Source organism: Saccoglossus kowalevskii, chromosome 10 (assembly GCF_978046115.1).
Source record: "Saccoglossus kowalevskii chromosome 10, keSacKowa6.1, whole genome shotgun sequence".
Classification (NCBI taxonomy): Eukaryota; Metazoa; Hemichordata; class Enteropneusta; family Harrimaniidae; genus Saccoglossus; species Saccoglossus kowalevskii.
In genome coordinates this window covers 23,285,735-23,312,834 of record NC_140650.1, presented here as the reverse complement: position 1 = coordinate 23,312,834, position 27,100 = coordinate 23,285,735, and the positions used below count along the sequence as shown (strand labels likewise).

General features: G+C 34.3%; 1 protein-coding gene across 1 annotated transcript in view; it reads right to left on the bottom strand.

The window, feature by feature from the left end:
- LOC100374101 (G protein-coupled receptor kinase 5) overlaps positions 1 to 27,100 on the bottom strand; it is a 58,127-nt gene that overhangs the window by 7,726 nt on the left and 23,301 nt on the right. The window contains exons 3-13 of the mRNA XM_002742043.4: positions 15,057 to 15,169; positions 12,265 to 12,342; positions 9,462 to 9,568; positions 8,278 to 8,370; positions 7,505 to 7,568; positions 5,457 to 5,597; positions 4,304 to 4,532; positions 3,420 to 3,509; positions 1,906 to 1,994; positions 649 to 768; positions 96 to 233 (exon numbers count right to left, since the gene is read on the bottom strand). Of these exons, the coding sequence (XP_002742089.2) occupies positions 96 to 233; positions 649 to 768; positions 1,906 to 1,994; positions 3,420 to 3,509; positions 4,304 to 4,532; positions 5,457 to 5,597; positions 7,505 to 7,568; positions 8,278 to 8,370; positions 9,462 to 9,568; positions 12,265 to 12,342; positions 15,057 to 15,169 (1,262 nt within the window). The remainder of the gene's footprint in view (positions 1 to 95; positions 234 to 648; positions 769 to 1,905; positions 1,995 to 3,419; positions 3,510 to 4,303; positions 4,533 to 5,456; positions 5,598 to 7,504; positions 7,569 to 8,277; positions 8,371 to 9,461; positions 9,569 to 12,264; positions 12,343 to 15,056; positions 15,170 to 27,100) is intronic.

Below are 27,100 nucleotides of genomic sequence, written 5' to 3'. Positions count from 1 at the left end.
TATTTGGGGGGAGGTGCAATGCATGAAGATGGACCTCTGAAAATAACATAATCAGACAGAAAAATGTCACAACAGAGTGCTTCTTTAATACTTACGTCAGGTACAAAAGGAGGATCATAGAAACCAGCATCAAGCCTCTTAAAGTTAATATTCTTAAACCACGGATTTGACTTCACATCCCTCGCATGGCCTTCTCGGAATCCTAATCGCATTTTAGGATCTTTCTGTAAAAGCTGTGTGTCAGAAAACATGAGGGCTGTATTAAATAATAATCGCATACTTGCGTAGATTTACTGTCAAGTGATACAGTCAAGAGATGGTTATGTTAAGTGACTTCTTCCAAAACAGGCAGGCAGAATTTCTCTGCTTATACTTTTGGAATGTCATGGTTAACTTTTAAACTGAACCCTTTTTACAAAAAACAGATGCATAATTGTTTCTGTACTTTTTCAAAAATTAAGATCTGGGCACGTAACCAATGACAACCAATTGTTGATGAGCATATGTCCATTTAACTTGATGGGAAAAATTAAGGCATTAAAAATCACTTTTACAATTTGTTTATGTCTCCCATCCTGTACATTCCTGGATATATTTATTTGTGTGAACAAAAAATATATTAATAAAGGTCAAAATATCCAAACGTACTTTCTCACAAATTTCCCGTGCTTCACTGCTAAATTTTGATGAATAGGTTTCCTTGTCTTCTTTGACTCGCCTATCAACCTCTTCTCTTTTGACTTTTTCTTTCCTTGCCCTGAATGGTGCCTAAAAACAGGAATAAAGATTTTGGCAAAAAATGGTAACCAGGCAACACAACAGTTCATATTTATTATAATTGCATACAAAAAGCTGGTAACGAATTTGTGATGAATCAAAAAAATAACCAGTTTTCTAGATGCGACATAAACATGTGCAGTATCCGTATCCTCAGATAGCCGTCATGTGTATTCCTTTTTTACCAGTATAACATAGATTTTGCTAAGATAAAAATGAAGCTTTTATGTCTCTTCAACAAATAATCATGAAATTACCAGGGGGAAAAAAAGGGTTTTGCTTTGCAGCATCATGGACGTCAGTTTGAAACCTGCACCTCACAATTTTTGTTTTTATTGCGATTTTGCGAACAGGCAAAGTACAAAAGAAAAATGTTTGTTTTCTGTATTTGAAAAAAAAAATTAAATAAATCTGAAACATTGAACATGTTGCTCTGATATTGAATAATCATAGTACCCAAAAAAAAAAAAGTGTCATTGCATCTATTTACCCATAGGACAAGAAGTGAAGCATTTTGTGTTTTTTTGCCCAATTCATGCAACACTCTTCATCCCAATATTTAGTAATTTTAATAGTTTAATGTGTGATTGATAGCTGACATATAGTCATCAAAAATCAATAACTTTTCTAGCCCAGTCGAGATGGATGACAACCAAGGTGTGATACAATATACCATCTGAATAATCCCAGGTTTGCCACGATGAGAATAACTGAAAAGAGGTGAGTACCCAAGCAATAGACCATTTTCCGTACACTGCGAGAATCGCACGTTGTGTGAAATCGAACGTAAAAACAGAACAAACAAAGGTCATAGCGTCGTAGTCACGTCAAACATCGCGTGGGATTCGACAAACGCGAAAGTATTTCGGGGACATTTCCATGCTTAATAATGTGCTGTCCACATTTGATGATGGGCAATTTCGATTAAGTGAGGATATTCGAATGCAATATTCCTCTGCCAAAGATCGGCCGGTCGATGTGAGCTACGAAATAAAGAAATTCGAGTTCAAAATCAAATCGTTCGATTTTTGCAGCAGACGTTCGACGCGCGTCTTTCATGCATCTCGCGAGATCTCGCAATTGTTCGGAAAATCACCTATTGCATAATGTAACTTTTAAGATACTTACCCGTCCTTCTATCATTTCATAGATAAGACAGCCTAGACCCCACCAATCAGGACTAAATGTGTACTTTTCATTTTTAACTACTTCTGGTGCTGCAAGGACACGAAAAAAAAAAAAAAAAATGACTACCGTATTTGTCTTCAATTAGGCGCCACTTTGTTACACTTTCATGTCATGGTGGCGCTTATTTGTGGTTTAATTTGTCAATGAGCAACTTTGTTTCAAATGGCGCTTATTTCAAGCACTTCAAGTTCTAGTACCGGTAACTGTGTTACAAGCCATTGTTTTTGCTCCATTCTGGTGATAGATTATTGACAATATTTTACATTACAGTCTGACGCTTAGTCACTGTAGCCTTTATTTTAAATACTGAGTAAATGACCCGTTTTCAGACAGTTTAGAAAGTTATACAAAAAATATCATTCTTTAGAAAACATTCACAGTTTGCCGTACAATCAACAGAAAAATAAAACAAACACAAATTCAACGCTTAGTAGTCAATGATCACGGTAGCAAAATCCGGTCATGCTGCATTCCACGGTTACGATTATTACTCAGTAGTAGTTATAATAACGTACAAAAAATAAAATGCAAGTAAAATTCAACTTAATTTCATCGTAAGCGAATGATTCTGGTCGCATGTAAACGCTCGGCGCGATTCGATGTCTGCCATGCTTCCTGTCTAGGACTTGACCTGGAACGCGTTTTTTGACCTGATAGGTCAAGTCGTTAATTAACCAATCAAAATGCTGGATGATGCCAACGTGATCAAATTACCATAGCTCATTTAAATAATGTATGAACGCAATGCGGAAGTGATTTGCCGATGTTTGCGATATTTTGGCTTTGATTTTGGTGGGAAAAACGGCATGATTTTTTTTTCAAATCAAGAAATTAGTTATTTTTGGAAAGTAAACTGAGCATTTAAAGAATAATTTAACACTGTTTACTGTGACAACAGCGCATTTGAAACAGAACATTTTCGCGTTGTTTTAATTTCGTTTTTATGGACTTACTGCGAAATTAAAAACCACGCTGATATTTTCTACAGTAGACTAAAAAGACATGTTTCAAGAGATTATAGACCGATTTCTTAAAAATTGTTAGAAACAAAACCAATTTTTTTTTACATAAAAGCCATTCGTACAGTAACAGCGAGGGACTTCCGCGATCGCGTCCATCGCTACGAACCGGTAACCGGTAGTCGATCCGCCGGCGCCCAATTCACGATCATTACGTGCCAAAATTTCAACTTTGTCTGGCGCTTAATTGAGGTGTAAAATACAAAGTTTTTGTGGCACTGGCGCCTAATTGAAGGTGGCGCTTAACTGAAGACAAATACGGTAATGTTTGAATAAATCAATATTTTGTATGACATCAAATTCTAATACTGTCCTCTATTCAGCAACATTAATCATAATTACAGAAAAAAGCATTTTTGTCAAACTCAACACTAGTCTGGTTCACTGGTTGACTAAACTGCATTTGACAAATGATAAGAAGGGTTATCAACTTACCCATATAACCTACTGTTCCAACTCTTCCTCTTATTGATTCACCTTCTGATATTTCTATTGCCAATCCAAGATCTGAAATCCTAACATGGCCTGTCATAAACAAAGGAATACATTTTATGTCAGTGATTTTTTTTTTTCAAAGATACACCTTAAAATACCAATTCATTAATGTCATGTTATGAAAACAACTAAATATATGACAGGCTTTGATGACAGTATATTGCACACATAGGTAAGTGAAATCTACTAAATAAGAACATAATTCTCGCAGTCAGATTGTGTAAACAGAGCCATCATGGCATATTCTGCCATTACTCTATATACAGTATTTTCTCCCTGAGTTGTGTATGCTTTTATGTTGATGACAGAGTGTGTCCATGGTCAAAATAAGTCATATTTCAATGATCCAGTATACAATACTGTATTTGTATTGCTCTGTTAGGAGTGCATGTACTGACAGAGGTGTGTGTATGGTCAAAATAAGTTGTATTTTATTGGTCAAGTAATGCAATTTTTAGTTTATATGTAACTTCTATTGGAAATGTGCTTCTGAGCAAATGAGGCATTGAAACAAATAATTTATCTCACAAAAATGCTGGTTTGAGCAAATTAAAAAATAAATACTGATAAGTCTCATGTACTTTGAGCAGAAAAAATTAAAATAAAACTACAGATGTGCAGGACTAACCACACATGACTGAAATATTAGTTCCTGGTTTTGGACTACGGTAAATTCAAATTTGAAGGGGGGAATGGGGGGAATGGAATGGAAGGAAAGCATGCTTCCAAAAACCCTACCCTACCCTACCCTACCCTACCCTACCCTACCCTACCCTACCCAACACAACATGACTACTCCAAAATGTAAAGAGGCATCTACTCACCCCAGTCATCAAGTAAGATATTTTCAGGTTTAAGATCTCTATAAACTATACGAAGTTGATTTAGATGTTCCAATCCACATGTAATCTCTGCTGCATAGAACAGGGCACGTTCTTCTTCAAAGCCAGGGTTGCCCATGTTATGTATGTGAAACTTCAGATCACCCCCATTCATAATGGTAAGAACTAGACATAGAGCTTCTTTTGTTTCATATGCATATGCTAAACTAACCTGCAGCAAAAAAAAGTCAGAATACATCTTAATCTTGTAATCATGTTCACAACATTGCAGACATCAAATAAATACTGCATGAAATTCACAAACTCTTAAAGAAACGCAGTAACATTTAACTGATACAAATAATTAATCCAGAATTTTTCTCTAAAATATGCAAATTGATCTTCAAGTCATTTAGAGGTTCTACCATGCTCGATCATGTGACCCATTGTTCATTTCAGTAGACCTTGTCTAAGTCTTTATTCAGAAGAGAAACAGCTATCATTGTAAATCGCACATAACCCACACTGTTTTATGTACATTGAAAGTTGACCGTGTAGATTTTGAACCTTGGTTGTGACTTTGCAACTTAGCCAAGGTGCCAAATATAACCAAGAATGGGTTTGAACCTTGCACTTCAACCACAACAGATGGAGCTACAAATGTCTGAGCATTATTGGCTGCACAATCAATGCAAATATTACGTAATAAAATCATGCCTTCAATGTCTTCAAATACTATTAATTAATGATAAAATGACAAAGTGTTTAATGATCCTTTTAAGTTTTTGTAACTCAACGTTGAAATGTTAATGGATGAACGATGAAGGTCCATCAGTAATAGAAATGACTCTGCTGATAAGATATCAAAATAACTGCAAGCACAGTCTCAGTACAAATGCAGATTATTGGCAGTGATACAGGAATAGACCTAAATGGCTGCCAACATCTTGATGAGAGGGAGAGAAAAATGAAACTTGTTTCAGCCACACAAATAGTGTTCTATTAATCACTTCTATGGATCTATGGAACCAAGGTATTTGGAACAGCTGATGTGATAAAAGACAATGGAACATTATTTGAGGGATGAAAGTTGCACGTTCCACTCACTCTCAGCCACAAGTCTCTGAAGTTTTTGCAAAAATGTATGCATACTTACTATAAATCTACTGTTAACTTTTTGGAGAATTTGTTTCTCATTCAATGCCATGGCTTCGCCTTTTCTTTTTTTTATTCGTTTTTTCTCTAACTTTTTGCATGCATACATTTTCCCCGTTGCTCGAACTTGACATGCACAAACCTGCAATGAAAAAACAATAAACTATTAGCATTACTAAGTTGAACACTAGAGGGCGTAATCAACATATTGAGAACCATACAGAGAATATTGTGCACAATTATCTGATTTAAAGTTAAATGTGCAAACTGTGATACAGGAAGAATAATTAGTAAATATTAATATTATAACTATTTCAATTTGTAGAGACAAATTGGATTTTTGGACAAGAATTATCTGTAGAGAATCAGTTACATTTATGGACAACTCAGATTTTGAAAGTATTTTTATGAAAACTTTTTTTAGTGACATTTTTTGAGACTGCAATGTCCTAATTAACTATACATTACTCTACAACTATGCTGTATGAGATATTACTAGCATTGTACCTAGGCATTAGTATAACAGTGCAGAGACTGGAACACCATATGAATTTGAGGTCAAAGCTATTTCTTAATGGTATACTAGTATATTATTCAGTAGTTCTAGGTATTCACAGTTAATGAGATATTACTAGCATTGTACCTAGGCATTAGAATAACAGTGCAGAGACTGAAACACCATATAAATTGGAGGTTAAGACTATTTCTTTATGGTACATAATATTATTCAGTAGATCTAGATATTCACGGTTAATGAGATATTACTAGCATTGTACCTAGGCATTAGAATAACAGTGCAGAGACTAAAACACCATATAAATTTGAGGTTAAGACTATTTCTTAACGGTATACTAGTATATTACTCAGTACTTCTAGGTATTCACGGTTAATGAGATATTACTAGCATTGTACCTAGGCATTAGTATAACAGTGCAGAGACTGAAACACCATATAAATTTGAGGTTAAGACTATTTCTTAACGGTATACTAGTATATTACTCAGTAGTTTTAGGTATTCACGGTTAATGAGATATTACTAGCATTGTACCTAGGCATTAGTATAACAGTGCAGAGACTGCAACACCATATAAATTTGAGGTTAAGACTATTTCTTAACGGTATACTAGTATATTACTCAGTAGTTCTAGGTATTCACAGTTAATGAGATATTACTAGCATTGTACCTAGGCATTAGTATAACAGTGCAGAGACTGAAACACCATATAAATTTGAGGTTAAGACTATTTCTTAACGGTATACTAGTATATTACTCAGTAGTTCTAGGTATTCACGGTTAATGAGATATTACTAGCATTGTACCTAGGCATTAGTATAACAGTGCAGAGACTGGAACACCATATAAATTTGAGGTTAAGACTATTTCTTAACGGTATACTAGTATATTACTCAGTAGTTCTAGGTATTCACAGTTAATGAGATATTACTAGCATTGTACCTAGGCATTAGTATAACAGTGCAGAGACTGAAACACCATATAAATTTGAGGTTAAGACTATTTCTTAACGGTATATTAGTATATTATTCAGTAGTTCTAGGTATTCACGGTTAATGAGATATTACTAGCATTGTACCTAGGCATTAGAATAACAAGTGCAGAGACTGAAACACCATATAATTTGAGGTTAAGACTATTTCTTTATGGTACATAATATTATTCAGTAGATCTAGGTATTCACGGTTAATGAGATATTACTAGCATTGTACCTAGGCATTAGAATAACAGTGCAGAGACTGAAACACCATATAATTTGAGGTTAAGACTATTTCTTTATGGTACATAATATTATTCAGTAGATCTAGGTATTCACGGTTAATGAGATATTACTAGCATTGTACCTAGGCATTAGTGAAGTAGTGTTTAACATAAATTCAGTATTCAGTAAAAAGAGTATTCAGTAGTATTTGAAGTTATATGGCATTCAGTACATATTCAATATTAATGGTAACAGCTACCGAAAGTAAATTATTGTAAATCCTGTCACAATGGACTGAAACAAACAAATAAATCAATATAATATTACAACTCACCTCACCGAAACCACCCTTTCCCAGCACCCGGTATTGCCTAAAGGTATTTTTGGTAACTGGCTGACTGTAAAAATGACAACAAAATACCATGTAATTCTTAACGAGACTATATAGAAATATGATAAACAATGCAACCATATGGTCATGCAAACGGATCATGTACCTACTAAAGGTTTGGTGTGGGAGTGCAATATAACATACATATGTACTATGATAAATTACACTGAATTATTAAAATATCACTAATTGCAAATTGTTTAAATATAAAATATTGCCTAAAATTTGCATATATCTGTATAGTTATAATAATTAATGGTTTCAAAACATTAAACAAAACACTGGCGTAATTAAAGGGTCAAGAAGATGTGCGTGTGCATTTTTTTTAATTCATGTAAATAAATATAAAATATTAATGCACCATATGTGTAAGTAAGCACATGGTTATGTGTCAGGTCACTCAGTCTATATATATGATAATTAATTACAAATAGTAAATGATGTCTTCCAACAATTTAGTTTACAAGTGCATAGCCTTTATATCCATATGATTATAATTGGTAAAACAACAACAAAAACATTTTTCGGTTCGATATTAGAGAGAAAAAATACAAAATTAGCAAAAAAACGCAACTCATGAATTATAATGAATTATAATTATGAATGAATTATATTTATAAATAAACAATTCCAAAACCTCCAAAACTCCGGATTTAATCAACAAAATAAACTGATTCAATTACACTTTGGGAGGTACACTACAAACATGTACTTACTTTTCCAGCCATTTCCACTGTAAATATCTAGAAAAATACATACTATCTTGAAAATCTTTGAAAGGCTGTTCACTGAGATAAGCTTTAACTTCTCTAGAAAGGTGAAAAAACAGAAAATAGAGAAAATAAATAAACTGGAAGAACAACTACAGTTACACTCCTGAAGTTGAGCACCATTATTGCATACTAGTATTACTCATTGAACACTAAAGTAAATTTTTGTCAACTTTTCACAAAAATTAAACCCACTTATTTATTATCACCAAATAAACGTCCTTCATTTATTTTTAAAACTTGTTGATCAAGAAATGTAAGCATTTAAAATTAAGTCTAATTGCCAGATAGAAACATAGGTAGCATAACTATTACAACCTTACCAGCTATATAACAAACAGGAACTCTAGATTGATACAAACTGGACTGTGTTTATGGACCAGTCAGGGCGCAAAACTAACAGCAGCCCATGGTGTACACAGACTACTAACTGTCGATACCATAAAATCTATATTAGAAGCCTCTGTTGCATCCCCTCGGTTGCATTCAACCATTTTAATAGAAGCAACAGTTTCTAATACAGATTTTACAGTACGAGAGATACCATTAGCAACTAATTTTGAAAAAGTAACCCAACTGGACTAATATAGAAATTTAACAAAGAAATTACAATTTGATTTTACCTAATTTTGTCTTCAAAATTACATTTGCTTGCATGACTACCAAATATCACTCACTGTATGTCTACCAAATTTTAAAAAAGAAAACCCAGTCATCTTTCAAGAAAATTTGATTTCAAGCCCTGAATGAATGAATTGGATAAAAGTTGTCAAATAGTATTAGTAATATATCTAGCAAAATTTTGCCTAGAAAATACAGGTCCTAATTTTTGTCAGGTAAAAAACTTTTGGATTTTTTCATTTTCTACAGTTATTTCTATCTCTAATGTTTTTATTTCGCCAAATTGTCACATTTTCCAACCGTGCAATGTACACGAGTTAGTCTTGTGTCTAGTCTCCACTGATACTGTAAAACAAATCAAATTTTCTGAATAAATGCAAGCGTTCATCATGTTGACATTCACAATCACTGAGGCAATACACAGATCTGATAAGAAACAGAGATCTAGAGATGCAAGATTTGACCACCCAGTGGATTGTTGTCATGACAACAACAAAGTGATGACTTACGATGCACAGTCACTGAAAAGTTCTTTGTTGTTGTTGGTTTCAGACGACAAATTTTCTTTACATGCTGCTATCGTCTCTGTACTTATATATTTGACGACTGTTGGTGACTGTAAAATATAAACCAAATTCATATTAACATCATTTCGTTTTCGCTCTAGAAGACCACACGCACCTACAGTTACATTTACTGTATCCTGAATAGTTAAAATATGAATAATGATACATTTCGCAGGGGTTTCCCAAGAAGGCGTCTGCAGCTTACTATAAGTAAAGCATACCAAAAACTATTAGTAGCCTAATCCCTAATAGAAGATGCATTTACCATTTCAAGATGCTTTTATTTTTTTATCATGAGCATTTTTGGGAGGAAAAATACAGGCCAATTTTTGGGGTCTCATGATCAACAGTGTAAATTAATTCACAACACGAGTTTCTAAGTCTAACAAATGATCATTTGTTGCCTATATAACTGATGGAAATAAAACGATCATGGCCTTAAAAATAAACATAACTGCTAATTGTGAAAACAAAAGAAAATACAAAAAAATGCACATACAGGGCAAACATAGCGTAATGTAAATGTGGTATTATTTGTAACCAACAATGAACAAGTGTTTGCATATAAAATAATAATAATCATTCATGTTTTTTCAATTAATACTACTTGTACTGTATTAATCTCAGTGTCCCTTTTAGAATAAAAGTTCTTAAATAATACAGCACTATATTTAAAACTTGGAGGGAAAATACTAGCCACCATTTTGGCAGGAAAAGGACTAACAATCCAATATGGTGACAGACTTAAACTGGGCAGGAGAACAAATCAGATAGAGGAACATCCATGGCATCAACAAACTGGCATCAAAGCAAATCAAAATAATCCAATGAGAAATTTTCGAAGAAAAGTCATAATTAGAATTATTTTATTTTATACACTTGCTGAAAATTGCTGGTATCTTCATGAAATTAAATAAATTATGTGTGCACATCACAAATGTCAAGGCAATTCAGCTGTTAAATGATATTGTAAGTAAAATATAAAGAGAAGTTATTTCTTGTGACTGCCAATTTGAAAACCCAAATAAAAATACTTGAATTATTTGTATTTCAAAATGGCCGCCAGAGTAGTATTTAATATTATAGGGAATCCCAAAGTTATTGTTTCTTTGGAAACTAGTTCCAGTACTCCATTCTCATTATTTGTTCTTTTCGGCTTATTATGATGTAACTTTTCATTCACTGAGAAATACATCAAGATATTTGCAGTTTTTTTTTTTTGTTTTTTTTCTTTATTTCAACTATTAGTCACATTTAAATTCTTATTTAGGCCAAAAAAAGAGGATTTGCTTCTCATCCCAAGAGGAATTCTAAATGATGTATGTAATTCTTTTGAATTTATTTATTAAAGGGGGGAGTCGTCATCCGCACATGCGTCAGGTGGCCATAGCGTGTCATTGTTTACAAACATGCATCTACCCATGACACTTTGCGTTTTTAGTGTGTGTTGTTATCGTCGCTTGGGACTCAATTCCTGTGCGTACGCAGGTGACGACCCTCTCGCTTTAAGGATAATTTGGATTAACAAACCATTCGCTGAAAAAGAAAAAGAAACATTTCACCATTCTATCGTATGTGGTGCACTTCATCGTTTATGAGAAAAGTGAGTGAGAGCGCAGTTTTCAACCAATGAAGGGGGGATTTTTTTTGGCCTTATCAAAGCACGCAAGATTAAAAATGTACAATATGAGTGATAAACAAATACACCATCTAATCATTCGCTGCTAGAAACAATCCAGTCATCCACGCTTCTGGAACTTTTTAATAGGAATCAATAGAAGTTTAAAAACGGGCAAATATTTGTTCTCAGATGTGAATTGACACAGCTGACATATAATTATAGCTATATATAATTATAGTTGTATTATTGATATATGAAATGTGAAAATGATGTCAAGTAAAAGAAAAAATTCTCAATGTTATTAGCATCTCAGAAGCCAAGACAACATTTATTAAATATATATTTATTTTCAATCTTTTCACTTAATAGAGAAATCATTGAAAATTCAATCTACTGAAAAATAAAAAACACTATTTCATCAGTATTCAGCTTAAAATGAATTATAGTGGCTGGGTGTCAACTTAAAAAAAAGAAGACAAAATAATTTTTTAATTAATCTAAGGTTGCTATGGCACTGATATGAATGTAATTATTTTTTTTATTAAATAAAATTCTAGCAGACGGAATCAAATTCGTAGCTATGTAGCCTTCATATTTCATACTGGATAATATAATCTAACAGAGAAGATTCCTTAGAAAAACTTCATTTCAGTAAAATGTTTACATCGAAGGAAAATTTGTCCAATAATAGCAACATGTAATTACATCAGCCATCAGTCAAAATCTCTATCATTGTGACAACCATGTGTTTGGAACAGCTCAATTGTTATGGTTCAGAGAGGGAATCATTTTTATTCAAACAATCACTGTGAGTCAATTTGTTAAAACTTCCATCAACCACATCTGGACAAGTTGTGTGTGCAAAACTAACAATACACAATAGAAAGCTATATCTATGAAAAGATATTTCTAAAACCCAAGGAGTATTATACTTCAAAATACTTTTGTACAATGTCACAAATTAATACTCTTAGGCATTCAATAGCTATAATGATTTTTTTTTTTCAGAACACGACATTTTTGTGTGGGCGTGTCACAATATCCACTGCCTGAAAACCAAAGTGAATTAAAAAGAAGTAAATTTGATCTGAGATTTAAAAAAAAAAAATTTGGAAAAAGACTTACTTCTTGACTGAGGTACATATCATAGATTTCTTGACCTGTTGAGACACGGTCTTCATCTGATGCTATCTCATAAGCTCTCTGATAAAAGAAAAACATAATTATGATATCCTATTTAGTAGGAATGCATTATCATAATTGTCCATGACCACACCCAACTAAAAGCTTGCCTATGAATAGGTACCGATAATCATTAGCTAAAAGTTTCGCCCCTCCAAAAATTTAAGCACTTGATTTAGCTGATTTTCTTAAAGTACTGGTTTTAAATTTCGAGCGACCAAAGAATTGTGCTTTTCTTGGTCTTCGAAATTTTATCCATCTCGGTCCTATGGTTCAACACTAATTTAGTCTTTAATTAACGAGAACAAACACCATTAAGGAACAATATGTGGTGACGCAAACGGCCATCTGGGCTGAATACGTACATACATGTACAGTAAAAACTTATTTTTTCGTGGTTGTTTATTAGTCATGGTTCAATACATAAAATCTTATTCCTTTGGTTTGCTATGAAATATATGTAAACTTCTACCTAGTTTTATATTTTAGAACGCTGATTCTAGACAAAGCTGAGATCTGCCATTATTTCTTGGGTGGAGTTGACTTTCCATGATGTCATTTGACCTGAGATTAATGTCATTAACAAATCAGAATACTGTGAGGTGCTATCTACAGGTTGAGGCATCTTTTAGAATATTGGTCATCACAAAGAATGCTTTGCAGTAATTTTCATTATTACAGAAATTGAAGTAGGTTCTTTTGACATTGATTTTGCCGCGAAACGTTTTATTAGAGATGAATAGCACTTTTCAAAAAGTAAAACGAGTAATGAAATTGTTTTAACAGCTTTCATAATGATAACAGAAAAATGTATTTTATCTCCTCACCAAATTAACTGTATAGTGATTATGTTTTGATGGAATGTAGCTTTCTGGAAAAACACTCCAAAAAATCGCCCAAGAGGTTTGGAAGCCAGCACTCACCAAAAAATATTAAAATATTTCCCAAAAGATCGTCCAGGACGTGGTATCGAACAAATATGATAGTTTATTATAAGACGAGATTTGAGTTTCAACTTTTGATGGAAATAATTCGGCAATCAAACTAGTGGTATGACAGCCTTTAAATAATTAATCAATACTACACAATGCTAGGATCATTTTACAAAATACTATTCTCAAATCAAAAGCTGTGTGTATTACTAATGTACATGTATAACTTGACACAACTTCCACATATTATTAGTGTTAGCAACATATACAACTGGCCTTCCAACCACAAGACACGCATGTCTAAGAAAGACAGCTGTTTCCATTTCTGGGAAGCTCAGAGGAGCTACCTCATCTCGCTTCAAGCTCTGAGGAGTTCTGAAGAGTCGATTTCATTAAATAGCTTTTAAATAAGTCATCTGAAAAATGGCATTTGTCCTGTTAAAATACAAACAGGTACAACTAACTAATTTATAGAAAGACTAACTACCAGACGTCAGTGAAAAAAAAAAATTAAATGAAATTGGTTCAAAGTTTCTGGAGTCTATCATGTCCTGTCAGAGATTTCCTATTTGTTTTTAATGGCAGTACGTCCAAATCAGTTTTGTGACTATAATAAAATTCAAACAGTTAGACCTCTATGGTTTGGCCAGGCGTTGAGCTCCCGCAATCTCCAGAAATACATACATTTAGATAACTATAGTTTATTTGGAAATGATTGTTTTTATTCAAATCATACATGATATTATAATGCAAGTTGTCTGATGCTTCAACAAAGCAATGTGACATAGCAAATATTGATGACCTGTGATTATGTGAAAACTGCACAAACGCTCATAGACAGTATTATTATAACTCGACTTGGAGAAAGTCGCCGACACATATTTGAACTTTTGACCTAGATTTAACTGATATGCATAGGTAGTTGATTTTTTTTAAAAGCAAAGTAGAAGTTTTTTTATTTAAGTGCAATCCAATTTCATGTTTTGTTTTTATTGGGAAATATTTTTCTTCTAATTAGTACAAATAATGCAAGTGATACAGAAAATAGTATGACCATAATGTTTTGAAATCAACAATTTGATGAAGAGGCAAACACAATATTTAAAGGGGAACCGCTCAATCCCATGGATTGCACCAAAGAATCATGGGACACTATTGTTTATGTTGTTTACAATGTTAATCTATCTTTTGTTATCCATTGTTATTTTAATCCAGAAAGTAAATTTGTTGTGAAATTAATCTTAACTGGAAGGTGCCCCTTTAAGCAATCCCAAGAAATAGATCACACAGAACAGAACAACTGTAAATGCAATTTTTTTTTTTTTACATTTCGATCCTATTTTACAGCAATTACAATGGTTTTTCAATCTAGTCAGCTGTACCATCATTGACATCTCCAACGTTGTATGCAAAGTAATGGTGACTGCTAGTTAATAACACTGAATAAACGGCAGGGTAAATACTATGTCAAATTTAAGTAAACATGTACTGTATTGGATGACTCGAATTGGCGCTTGCACACAGCACCTAATCGTAGAGCTCCACATCACGACGTATCTTCTCCTTGACCACCGGGCATCCTTAAGAATGCATGCTGCTGCTTATTTGTTAATGCAAGATACCTGCTCAGTGTTTTTGCCATTCAAGCTTTGTTGCAAATTTCTCAGTCAATATTATGTTTCCCTCAATCAAATACCCAACTTCAATTTTATGAATGTAGGCAAAAAGTATACAATACAGACTAGAGCCTAGTGTAGCAAACAGCTGTACACGTAACAATAGTTCAGATATAGTATGACTTACAACTTTATCCAGAAATGAGATAGACTTCTTGAGTTCCACATCTGTTTCACAGTAAGCCCTGAATAATGCTTTTCCAATTGGTTGCTTTTCACATATATTTTCATGGGTAAATTCTGCAATGAAACAGTAACAGTAATAGATTGTTAGTTTGTTAAGTTTATCATTAAACATTAAAATGGTTAGCCCTAAAAAAAAAAAATACATCAATGATCACACGAAAGAACTATTACCTTAGCATGCCATGCTGGTGGTGGGACATATGTATCCTGTATACAGGGAAAAATTTTTGCTCTAAAGTTAATGACAGAGGTTTCTCAAAATATGTCACATCTTATAAACCAAAGTATACTATAAATGCCGTGAGCTTCTAAGATGCCATTGCTTTCACATACACAAAGTCTTTCATGCTTACAACAACATAGGCTGTAGATGCTTCAACAGAGACCCAAAAATGTTTGCTTTCGTTGTGATTTCAGGAGTTCAGAGTTTATTCAACACTGCATTCACATGTCATGCTTACAATAAAGCATGTATAGGCACAGCATTTCTTCCAGCGTACAAGCATACATGCCAAGTCACCTGGACATAAGAGTAATCTTGCCTTTATAAAAAGCATGTATTGACTGACAAGTGAATTTAGAAGAAGAAAACACACTTAGGGCTCAACCATTTAAACTCATGGAGATGGAAGAGTGCGAGACTTTTTTTCCGCAATGTCTGTGCATTTTTATTTTTTTTAAATGTGCCATGATTTTGTTCCTGCAATTACTTACATGCAGTGTTTGTTTTTTCTTAGTGTCTAGATTGCAATTTATTTATTTAATAAATCTTTCATCCAACCCCTATGAATTTAAATGACTGGCCTCTTATTAGTGATTACGATACTCCTGAAAACAGAAACACGAATCCCTAGTACAAACTACGTCACATAGACAAAGGCCAAGTGAAACCATAGACACTCATGTCTATTATATAGGTGACTATCAAGCAACAGCTGCACAGTCACACAGTTTTTTTTTTCATATCAATGCAACAATTACTTGTACATGTCAATCACTATGTTCACTCAGAGTGCAGTCAATCTCTTTCTCAAAACAAGCAGCCTGTCAGATGAGATAGCTCCGCTGTTAGCAATGCACATTTCAATTAGAGAACAGAAGACATCATTAGAAAATGAACAATATGTTTAGTATCAAAGCAACAGGACTTGCTGTTTTCAACAAGATTTCAAAAATATCACTTTTCACCAAAAATGACAAAAACAAGTCATTGTCAATGACACGTCCCTGTTCCGTTCATATTTGAGTGACATATACATTCAAAGCAGATCATGACCGAAATGCACCTGCATATGTACAACACATTGTACTAAATCTGAACAAAATCCATCCATGCATGACTGAGATCTGGTTCCGGAATTGTGAAAATACGTGATTTTAATGCATTTTCGGTCTTAAAATGGCCATCATTCAGCTATTGTTAAGCGGATCATGAAACAAATGCACATATCTATTTGTGACATGATGCACCATGTGTGTGTGAAGTTTGAACTTGATCAATCCAGACATGTCTTGGATACGGATCCAGAACTGAATTCTTTAAGAAAATGGCCGCCAGTCGGCCATTTCGAAATTGATCCGGGGGAAAAAATGACGTGCATCAAGGTCCTATTATGTTTAATGTAAGTACCAAATTTGAATGAAATCCGTCCATGCATAACTGAGATCCGGGTTCGGAATGGTGAAAATGTGCGATTTCAATGCATTTTCGGCCTTAAAGCGGCCGCCATTTGGCTATCGTTAATGGGATCATGAAACAAATGCACATACATATTTGTGACATGATGTACCTTGTGTGTGTGAAGTTTGAACTTGATCAATCCAGACATGTCTCTGATACGGATCCAGAACTGAATTCTTTAAAACAAAATGGCCGCCAGTCGGCCATTTCGAACTTGATCTGTAAAAAAAATGACGTGCATCAAGGTCCTATTATGTTTAATGTATGTACCAAATTTGAATGAAATCCGTCCATGCATAACTGAGATCTGGGTCCGGAATGGTGAAAATGTGCGATTTCAATGCATTTTCGGCCTTAAAGCGGCCGCCATTTGGCTATCGTTAATGGGATCATGAAACAAATGCACATACATATTTGTGACATGATGTACCTTGTGTGTGTGAAGTTTGAACTTGATCAATCCAGACATGTCTCGGATACGGATCCAGAACTGAATTCTTTAAAACAAAATGGCCGCCAGTCGGCCATTTCGAACTTGATCCGGAAAAAAAAATGACGTGCATCAAGGTCCTATTATGTTTAATGTATGTACCAAATTTGAACGAAATCCGTCCATGCATAACTGAGATCCGGGTCCGGAATGGTGAAAATGTGCGATTTTGATGCATTTTCGGCCTTAAAATGGCCGCTATTCAGCTATCGTTAATCGGATCATGAAAAAAATGCATGTGCATATGTCCCATATAATGTATGATGTATGAGTGAAGTTTGAACATAATCGGTCCATGCATGTTCGAGATACAGGTGATCACGGACGGACGGACGGACGCACGGACGGACGGACGCACACAGGGCAAAACATAAGTCCCCGTTTTCGGACTCCGTCCGAACGGGGACTAATAATCACCAAAATTAGAGAATTGAAGATATCGTCATGAAATGAACAAATCTAAGAGAGGTCAAGGTACATATATACCAAGTATCAAAGCATTCAGGCTTGTAGTTTTCAAGAAGAAGTCGAAAAAGTAAAACATTGACGCGGACGGACAATCACTCATATGATAAGCTACGCTCGACAAAGTCGACAGCAAAGCTAAAAAATCTTATACTATTAAAAGTACTAACACTAAAAAAGAATACCTATCAGCAGAAAAAATTGTCTCAAAACATGCATATTATTAGCATAAAATTAACATAAACTTCAAAGAATTAAATCAATTGGCATTGGTCCCTGGTGGCCATTGCAACATTTTTAGGGTTTAGGGTTCCTTTTTAACAAGAAACACGATTCGTATACCATATTTGGTCTATTAGTAGCACAACTTCAATAGATAAAAAAAAAAAATTGCTTTTACTGTATACAAGATTGTCAAAATACATCTTATTTTGAACATAAACTCACATCATTCATTTTCTTAAACACACATGCTACAAATACAACAAATACGGTAAATGTTTTGTTTTCTCTTCTATCTTTCATTCTCAAAAATTGCAGTAGATTTCTAAGTACACCCAAACAGGTGGCAAGCGCACATTAATCTGGTCAGGTACAAGAAAAAGTTTTAACTGCATAAGAGTTCACCCGACCCCACTTTATTTGTGAATTTCAATCAAAAATAGTTTTTTTCGTTTTTTATATAGATTTTTATCTAAAGAACATTCTGTGAAAATTTGACCAATGAATTCTTATTGGAACACCGTTAAAATTGCTGTTTATTTTCTGGTTAAAAATAAAAAACACTCACACGTGGCAATGTTTATGTCCAATTGCCTAATTTGCATGAGTAACCAAATAACAAGACCTTTGATTGACAATATGCAAATCGAGATTGTACGGGTTCATTCAATTCACGCGCATGTGCAATTATTCTCAAATCAGTTCTCGCTCGCTAGCAAACCAAACATTATATTTCCTCAGCGTTTTTTCTTAATTTTTATCATTACATTATGCGTGGTGTGAAAAGAAAGAGAGGTAGAAAGAAGATTCAGATGATTTCTATGTCGGAAGATGCAAAAGCTACACTGAAGGCATCAGCCCACCGAACGAAAAACAAATCGATGTGAGCGTCCAAACATGACTTTCCCTGAAGGCATGAATCCGAGTTTCTGATTGACTGAGAGATTTTATTTTTAAATAATTGTTCTCAAAAAATAAACTGAGCATGTGAAGAATAATTTAACATTGTTTACAGTGATAACTGCTCATAGTCGAAACGAAGCTTACCCATTCACGCTAGTCAATAAACATCATACTCTAGAATAGGCGTCAATGACTACGGTAAAACTTAGACTCTATTTTAGGCATTAGGTATGATTGAAATGACGCCAAAATACACCTTAAAAGTCCCATTTTATTTTTTTTCTAAATCCCATCCCGAATTTACGGCAGAATCTGGTCCCTCAAATAAGGGACACGTGAGCTTTGATTCTAACCGGATATATTGCACTGGGTCGGGGAGATACAAACTTTTGTGTATCTTTTGTCCAATGGGTACCTGTACTTCGATCATTCGCAAGTTTTGCTCGGTGATGCGAGACAGCTTTGTTTGCAACCGGACGAACTCCGTTTAATTCAATGAAGCAAACAACTGACAATGCTAAAATAAATTGCAAAGGTACGCTAAAATTAATTGAAAACAACCAAATAATTTCAATGAAAATTTAATCACAGAGAGAGGTAACTTGATACATTACGGTAACAACTCTTTTGACGCGCTGACCGCTTCTCCGCGTCTGATGTTTTGTTTTCCTTGTCATAATACTTACTGATTGATGATTTTGTTTTGATTTTTGAGTTTTTTAGCCTGCAACACGGCCACGACCTTTGCTTTTTCCGTGAAAAATGGGGAAGTTTATGTAAATTTGACGGACATTCCATTTTTTTAAACTACCGAAGCACACTGTTTCGCACTCCTATTTTTTTCATTTGCCGATTTCTATTCAGAAAAATTCGACCGCTCGAAAATGCACCTTAATTTTGCACTCTTAAAACATGTCAGATTTCCAACACTAATTATTTAAAACCGGTCGAAATTTTAAAACTGTTACGTTAGGAGCTGGAGCTCTCTTCTTGCAGGCGACCGTCGCCGGTAGTACAACAGCATGTTTTGTACGTACATCCGTGCACTGATTGTCTGCGACTGTCTTAGAAAATCCCTGAATAAGGCGTTGCCAAAATCGGAAAAATAAAAAAATGCCTCCTTAAAAAACGAACATAATTCAAATATTTCTTTTAACAAATATGTTGCAGTGGGAAAAATGGGATTGGAAACGATGAACAAAACTTATGTGCCTCGCGTTTCGATTCTAGGATTACGCGATTATTCATTATTGTGCGTTCGCTTCCTGGAGTTGGTTCTCAATACTACATAAAAATCATCAAGGATAAATAATTTAATATCCCACTTTGTACTCTTCACGGTAAACCATAGGCTCTGAAATACTCGTAGATTTTTTATTGAAAATACATCGAAGAGAAGCCATGATGTTTTGATCGTGATAAAAGGTCACCTTCCTAGGACCGCCCCCTGTTTAATAATTCATGAGATGACGTCATATTTACTGGGCATTGCCACGTGTTTTTACCGACCCCATCAAAACACTGGTATGAATGACGTGTTTCTGATTTATATATTCAAGAGCAGTTGTTCTGGTCCAACGATTTTACATAAAATGTCTATGTCTATACGTCAACTTTCAATTTCAATAGTCTAGAAAGTATGACAAAGTATGACAAAGCAGTAAATCCCGGTTTAACGCGCAAATATGCAAATTAGCCTTTTTCTCGTCTTCTATTTTTGGTGAATTCTTGGGTTTTAAATTAAAATAGCTGATAGACGCTTTGGCCATTTGCCTCGAAATTTTCACACATTATTGACAAGGTGTTCCCCCTTCAAAATGCGTCCGGACAGTTTATTACGGCGAGTGGAACAAAAATAACAAGTCCGCAATTAACATGGATATATAAATTATGCAAAAATAGAAAAGAGTGAACTTTGAGGTCATGCTGTGCGACTTTGAAAGCCGTTAGAGAGATGAGTGGACGCATTTGAATTAGTAGTATACCAAGGTATCCAGTGATGTAATTTTACCCACAAATGGACTTGAAGTTTTTAAGCTAATTTTTTTTAAACCACTTTTGTCCAAAAAAGCATATTTTTGACCCAAAATCAAAAACGCATTCTGGATATTTAAAATAAAGACAAGTTTTACAAAGTTTGTATAATAAGCTTTCAGAAAATATATAACATGTTGGATATATAATACCATCTTCATTGTCTAATTACTCAATTAAAAAGCAAGCCAAATAAACTGCATCTCTACCTTAAAGAAGTTATGGTCAAACTGAAGATCTTATCTTCAGCATGCTTTCATTATTATCAGTTTATGTCATTAGCATATTTTAACAAATTTAATCTCTGGAAAATGTTTTGATAAAAAAGTCATACAAAATGGGCAACATTTGCATTTTTTTTTTTTACAGGTTTTCATGTTGAAATTTCTTCATATTTGGAAATTTTGCTCAGTGACAAGAGACAAAAATCTTATTGATTTGAATCTTAATATTGTTAAAACATTTCAACAAATTAACATTCAATTTCATGACTTTCCTACGCGATATTAGTTTTCTATTACCGGTACACACAATAGGAGGTTGTCTCCCATAATGCAATGCACACATGTGCAGTAACATGCTCAGTACCACACAATTTGAATTCTTCTCAATATCATTCTAAACCACACTGTAAAAAGTTCAGATATATGTCACATGAATAAACCAGATGGCAGTAACAAATTGAGTACAGAAAAAACATGTAGAAACACCTGGTCAATTAAATATCAGGAGATGAATTAGATGTGTCTGACGAATGAAAGAAATATATTTGCCACACCAAGATAATCGCTAAATGATGGCCTGCAGGGAGGGTGTGTATAACACTGCAACTAATTATCGAACCGAACACCACCTGCATAATTGTTATAACTGAACAATTAAATTTCACTTTCAGAAATATTTCTTAGCAATTTGAGAAACTTTGCTGACCAAATATACAAAAGACAAAAGTTTAATTTTTGCTGCTGGAAATCTGGGGATTTTATTAATTGTGTTGTACATTAGACCCAGTGAAATTTTCACTGTTAAACTTTTCACCAGCAGACACTTTTCATATATCCTTAATTTCATATCATATCATATATCCAATATTTCTGGAAATGAACCCTAATGTTGGAGCAGACAAAATTTGAGCCAATTTTCAGCTCTTTCTCAAAAATTTGTCCATTTTTGCCCCAATCTACTACTAAAGGAAAGTGCAGACTATAATCATTTTGTGCATTTTGTGAAAAAAAAGCAAACTGGTGGTGAAAAGGGTATAAAAAAATTCAGGATTTTCACTGACGAAAATATGTTTCTGGCATAATTAAAGCTGTTTACAGAATACAAAACGGTGAAGTCTGTGGAAAAGTTCATTCCTATCCCCATTTTTCGATGTTAAAATCAGTTACTTATTATGCATATCATTATTATTAACTAATTAATATGCACAAATCTGTACCAATATCTAATCAGGTCTGAAACTCATCATAAAGCTTCTTGGTATCAAATTGCATTCCAATCCATCTAATGGTTGATATCATACAAGTAAATAAATGCAACAAAATTTCATGTGTGATAATTACAGCAAGTTTCAGAAGTATTGGAGTAGCTAATTTGCAAACTTGTTAGCGAATTGGCTAACTGCTTGGGTTTTGACTAAACAGTTGGCTTTTGAATTTAACCGACGAATGACGCGCTGTTATATAGATTCGCTCAAAGTGGGCGTGGCCACAAGACGACGCCAGCGAGATTCAAAAGCCAACTGTTTAGTCAAAACCCAAGCAGTTAACCAATTCGCTAGCGAGTTTGTAATTTGGCTGCCCCAATACTTCTGAGAACAGAACACTACTTAAAGCCATGCAAGAGAGTGTGAAGATCTATATACCATTTTACTCAATTTGTGTAGGATACCATAGCTTTAAAGATAAACTGGTTACTGAGAAAAGAAAATGTAGATTTCCTGTATTTAGTTGGACTACTAATTATGGAGAATGGTAGCCAGGACAGGAATTGTGTGTCTTGGGCTAATTTTAAATTTACATATGCACCCAACAGCGCGAAATGAATGTTGTGCACATATGTTGTTCATTCTTATTTTAAATGTATGACCTACAGCCTCCAATGAGGGACTTGAGAAACGTCGCCATAGTCTTGTTTCTGGTTAATCTTATGATGTGTAGAATGAACAAAGTAAAAGTGAATTGTCTTTCTTTGATTGATTTATTTATACATGTATTTACCGATAGTAAAAGTATATATGACTAGGTTCTTGTGGCAGTATCTTGTGGAAGTATAATGTCATTTTTTTCATGCAATTTAAAATACAAATAAATCAAAACTACCTGTGTTTATTAAGCCAGTGCATGATCACTTCCTAATATTTCAACATGCTGTAGGTTGTGACTGATTCATCTTACCATGGAAGGTACTAACGGAAGGATCCACAACGCCTCTCAAGTGGCCACTTAAGCCTCTTAACTGGCTTATTTCCTTTTGTTTCAACCCAAGTTAATCCTAAAAAGGACATTGTCTAGCTCATCTTTGATGTCGAAGATAGTTTGCGATTGCTTACACAAATAACGAGTTAGCAGAATATGATATAACCTTGGCGATTTTTAACGCGACCATAAAATATATGCGCATTATGAAACTACAGCCATCACACGTGTGCACTCGGTTTGTTTAGGTGTGAAGGGTCAAACTACAAATGTAGGTATTTCACAACCAGAAAATCAACAGATGAACGTTTGATTTCACAGATTTCACATGTTTTCATTATTATCAATTGTAACAAGAACAAGATTTCGAGCGTCTACCGCAGAGAAAGTGTCTAGCCATGCCATTCTTTCGATTCTATCTTTACTGGTGGTGTTCGGCAATGCCCGGTGGTCGAAAATTTCAAACAGTTTCGGGCGCCAAATCTCCATTTGGCGATTGTTTGTCTTGTCTTGCCTACAGCAGAGATAAAATTTCAGTTAAAGGGGCACTTCCAGTTAAGTCTAATCTCACAACAAATTTACATTCTGGATTGAAATTACAATGGATAACAAAAGATAGATTAACTTTGTAAACAACATAAACAATAGTGTCCTATGATTCTTTGGTGCAATCCCTGTGCTTGGAAGTTTTCCCTTTAACTATCAGTCCACCTACGACAGATTGGCCAGCCCACCGCTGTCAAGTTTCTCCAGTCGATGCCCTGCAGCATTTTAAACAAATACCGCTGAAGGCAGCATTTATAGATTAACCAGAATACTGGACATCCAGCTGAGTTAGGACACTGCGAGAAATTGAGTTTATCTAGAACATTATCCAATTAAAAAATAGGAAAATAAAGCGACCTATTTCTTGGCATGAATCAATGTCAGAACCTTCACAACAGCTGATCGGTTTTCAGAGTGTTCTCATAAGTACAAGACAATCAATTACTGAGAACTTTGAGGTCTCACATCATTAATAGAAAATACATCCATATGCCAGGTCACAGGAATGTAATTCCCCAGGGTTATATTATAAACTATTGATTAAACGTGATACCAAAATAACCACAGTATGTTATTTATTAGGTATTAGCAGAAAGTAACCACTTTGGAAACAGTAGATTAACACATTTACCATGTTTCCTCTGATAGACATACACATAAATCCAAAATTGATTCACTGTATATTTTATCATTAAAATACAACTGTTTTAAAGTCTACGCTGATATCTCAGATGCGCATACACATGTATACCATTTGATTAGCAAATATGGAGAAGTAAGTAGTCAGCTGGCTAAATTGTATTCCATATTGCAAATACAAGTTTGGTTCTACTAGTCAGCTGGCTGATTTACCTGTAGTACCAAAGTTGCCAATACAAGTTTGGAGGATTAGGTTTCATTTTTAGGACATATACTGTTCTAGGATAATATAGTTTACAGGATGTTATCCAAAAATAGAGGTACACAGCATTGAAGCACCCAGCAGCCATCAACCAAATAAAAATTTCATGCAAATACACTGGCAGTATGAATGTTGAAGATTAATATAAACCTTTGATACATATTTCCTGTGAATGCTGAGTTATTAGACAAGGATTTCAGCCAACACAAATTACTGTATATAAACCTAATAGTCACTACTGAAGTACACTATTAATCTTGGAAACGATTACTTGCTATGCAGAACCAGAATCAAGGCTTGTACAATGTAGAAGGAAGTAATGTTTCACCTCATAAAATGTAGGATTGAATAAATTCCAGTTGAGTGAAACTAACCTAGTTACATTGTATGAGGTGACACAAATCTAATCTATGCGTACCAGTTTATTAAACATCCAGGGTAATGTAACAGGCCTCATGTGGTTAAAGCATATAATCTGCATTAATTACTTCACTCGTTTATAAGCCTAATCCTAATCTCATTTCTCACTATTCTATGGGGCGGAGCTACATCACAGAATATTCTATGTTGCTAAGACGTGCACCACTGCACCATGTATTTCTATGAGCTCTGCACAAGCTGCTGTAGAACACTGGTCGAAGATCTGGTGAAAATAGCTGAAGTTGAGAAAACAACACAAACTCATCGACATGTATACAACAATCCTGAACAACCAAATTTATATATATTGCACATGTAGGGGTAATATATCACACTGTTCAGGAGAGTCTCAACAACTAGACCAAAGTACTGTTTTTGAGTGTTTTAAACATTTGTTTTCATCAGTTTTGAAAAGTCCCTGATGTTTGCTTTTGAAATACTCCTATCCTGTACCACCCACTCCACCCAATAATACTATTTTCAGAAACCTTGTAGACAGGTTTGCTCATCATATATTGACGTTAACACCACACAAAATAATTTGATGTCAAGTCTTGGGTAAATAAATAATTTGAATTATTGATTGATAAACATCCTACCAGATAATTTAACATCTTTCAGAACAAGTTGCAAATGCCTTGTGATTTTCACATTTGCCGCCATGTTGGATTTTCAGAAAAATTATCATTTGTCAATCAAGTATATTGCACAGAAGTTCTTAGTTTAAAGAAAGCTTGCAAAAATGCATTCTGGGGATATGATATCACACATCTGGGCAAGTAACCAAAAACCCGAAGAAAATGAAAAAATGGACAAGCGCCTCATGCAAAACCAGTGCAAGCACAAATTGCTTCAAGAGACAATTTTTGTGAATTACGCAAATCAGTAAAAAAAAAAACTTAAAATTTTGTAGCAATGATAATTTCACTGGGGTCCTACAACAAAGAGTCAGCAGAATTTATCTTCATGAATGGTCTCACATAGCAAAAATTAATCAGTTTACATGTACAGTACAGTATGTACCGGTAAGTGTTTACAGCATACAAATATGCCACTACACACAAAGTATGGCACTACATAATAAATGACATGGAACCAGCACACTACATTAAGTTCTGCTTTCTGTTACGAATAAATAAAAAAACATCATTCATCAATGTGCAAATAGTTATCACAATACCCGTATGAAAGCACCATTCGCACAGTTTAAACTTTGACAAACTGTGCGAATACGTTAAACAATTAATTCGTGATACGTACAAAGGACACCTGCAGCTACATAAATAGGGATGCCTGTTAGGAATAAATAAAGTACTTGGTAATCATAATAATATAAGACAAAACTATTGATTTGTGGCAGAAAACAATTATATATCCAAACTTTAGCAAGTGCTTTAACAAGTGACAAACCAATGACACTTTTTAGGTACAGAACAGATACAACAAGACATGAACGTCACAGTCTCTGTTATTTAATTGTAAAATACTCATGTTAAAATAATAAATGGAACATCTGCAAACAGATTGATGAATATGCACTCATCATAAAGTATTTTCCCTTAATCTGATAACTGAAAACTTTCTTTGACCCGGGTACACAAGAGCAACCAAACTATGTCTTATACATGCTCAAGCAAACCAGAAGTGCCAGTTACTATTTACACGTAATACTAGGGGAATTAACAGAGCATTGGTCTTATTTAGGAACTCCTGCCAGAGCAACTGCACAAATCATAAAGGCAAATTAAGAGCTCCTAAGGATGGAATTCCCAGAACTTTAATTCTCAACAACGATGAAAAAAACAATTAACGCGACAAAGCCCTACTCCCTGCGAAAGCTACCCGCTATGAAATCCTGTTACAGCGAAAGCCACTTATCGCAAAGCTACTAGTTTTCGTTAAT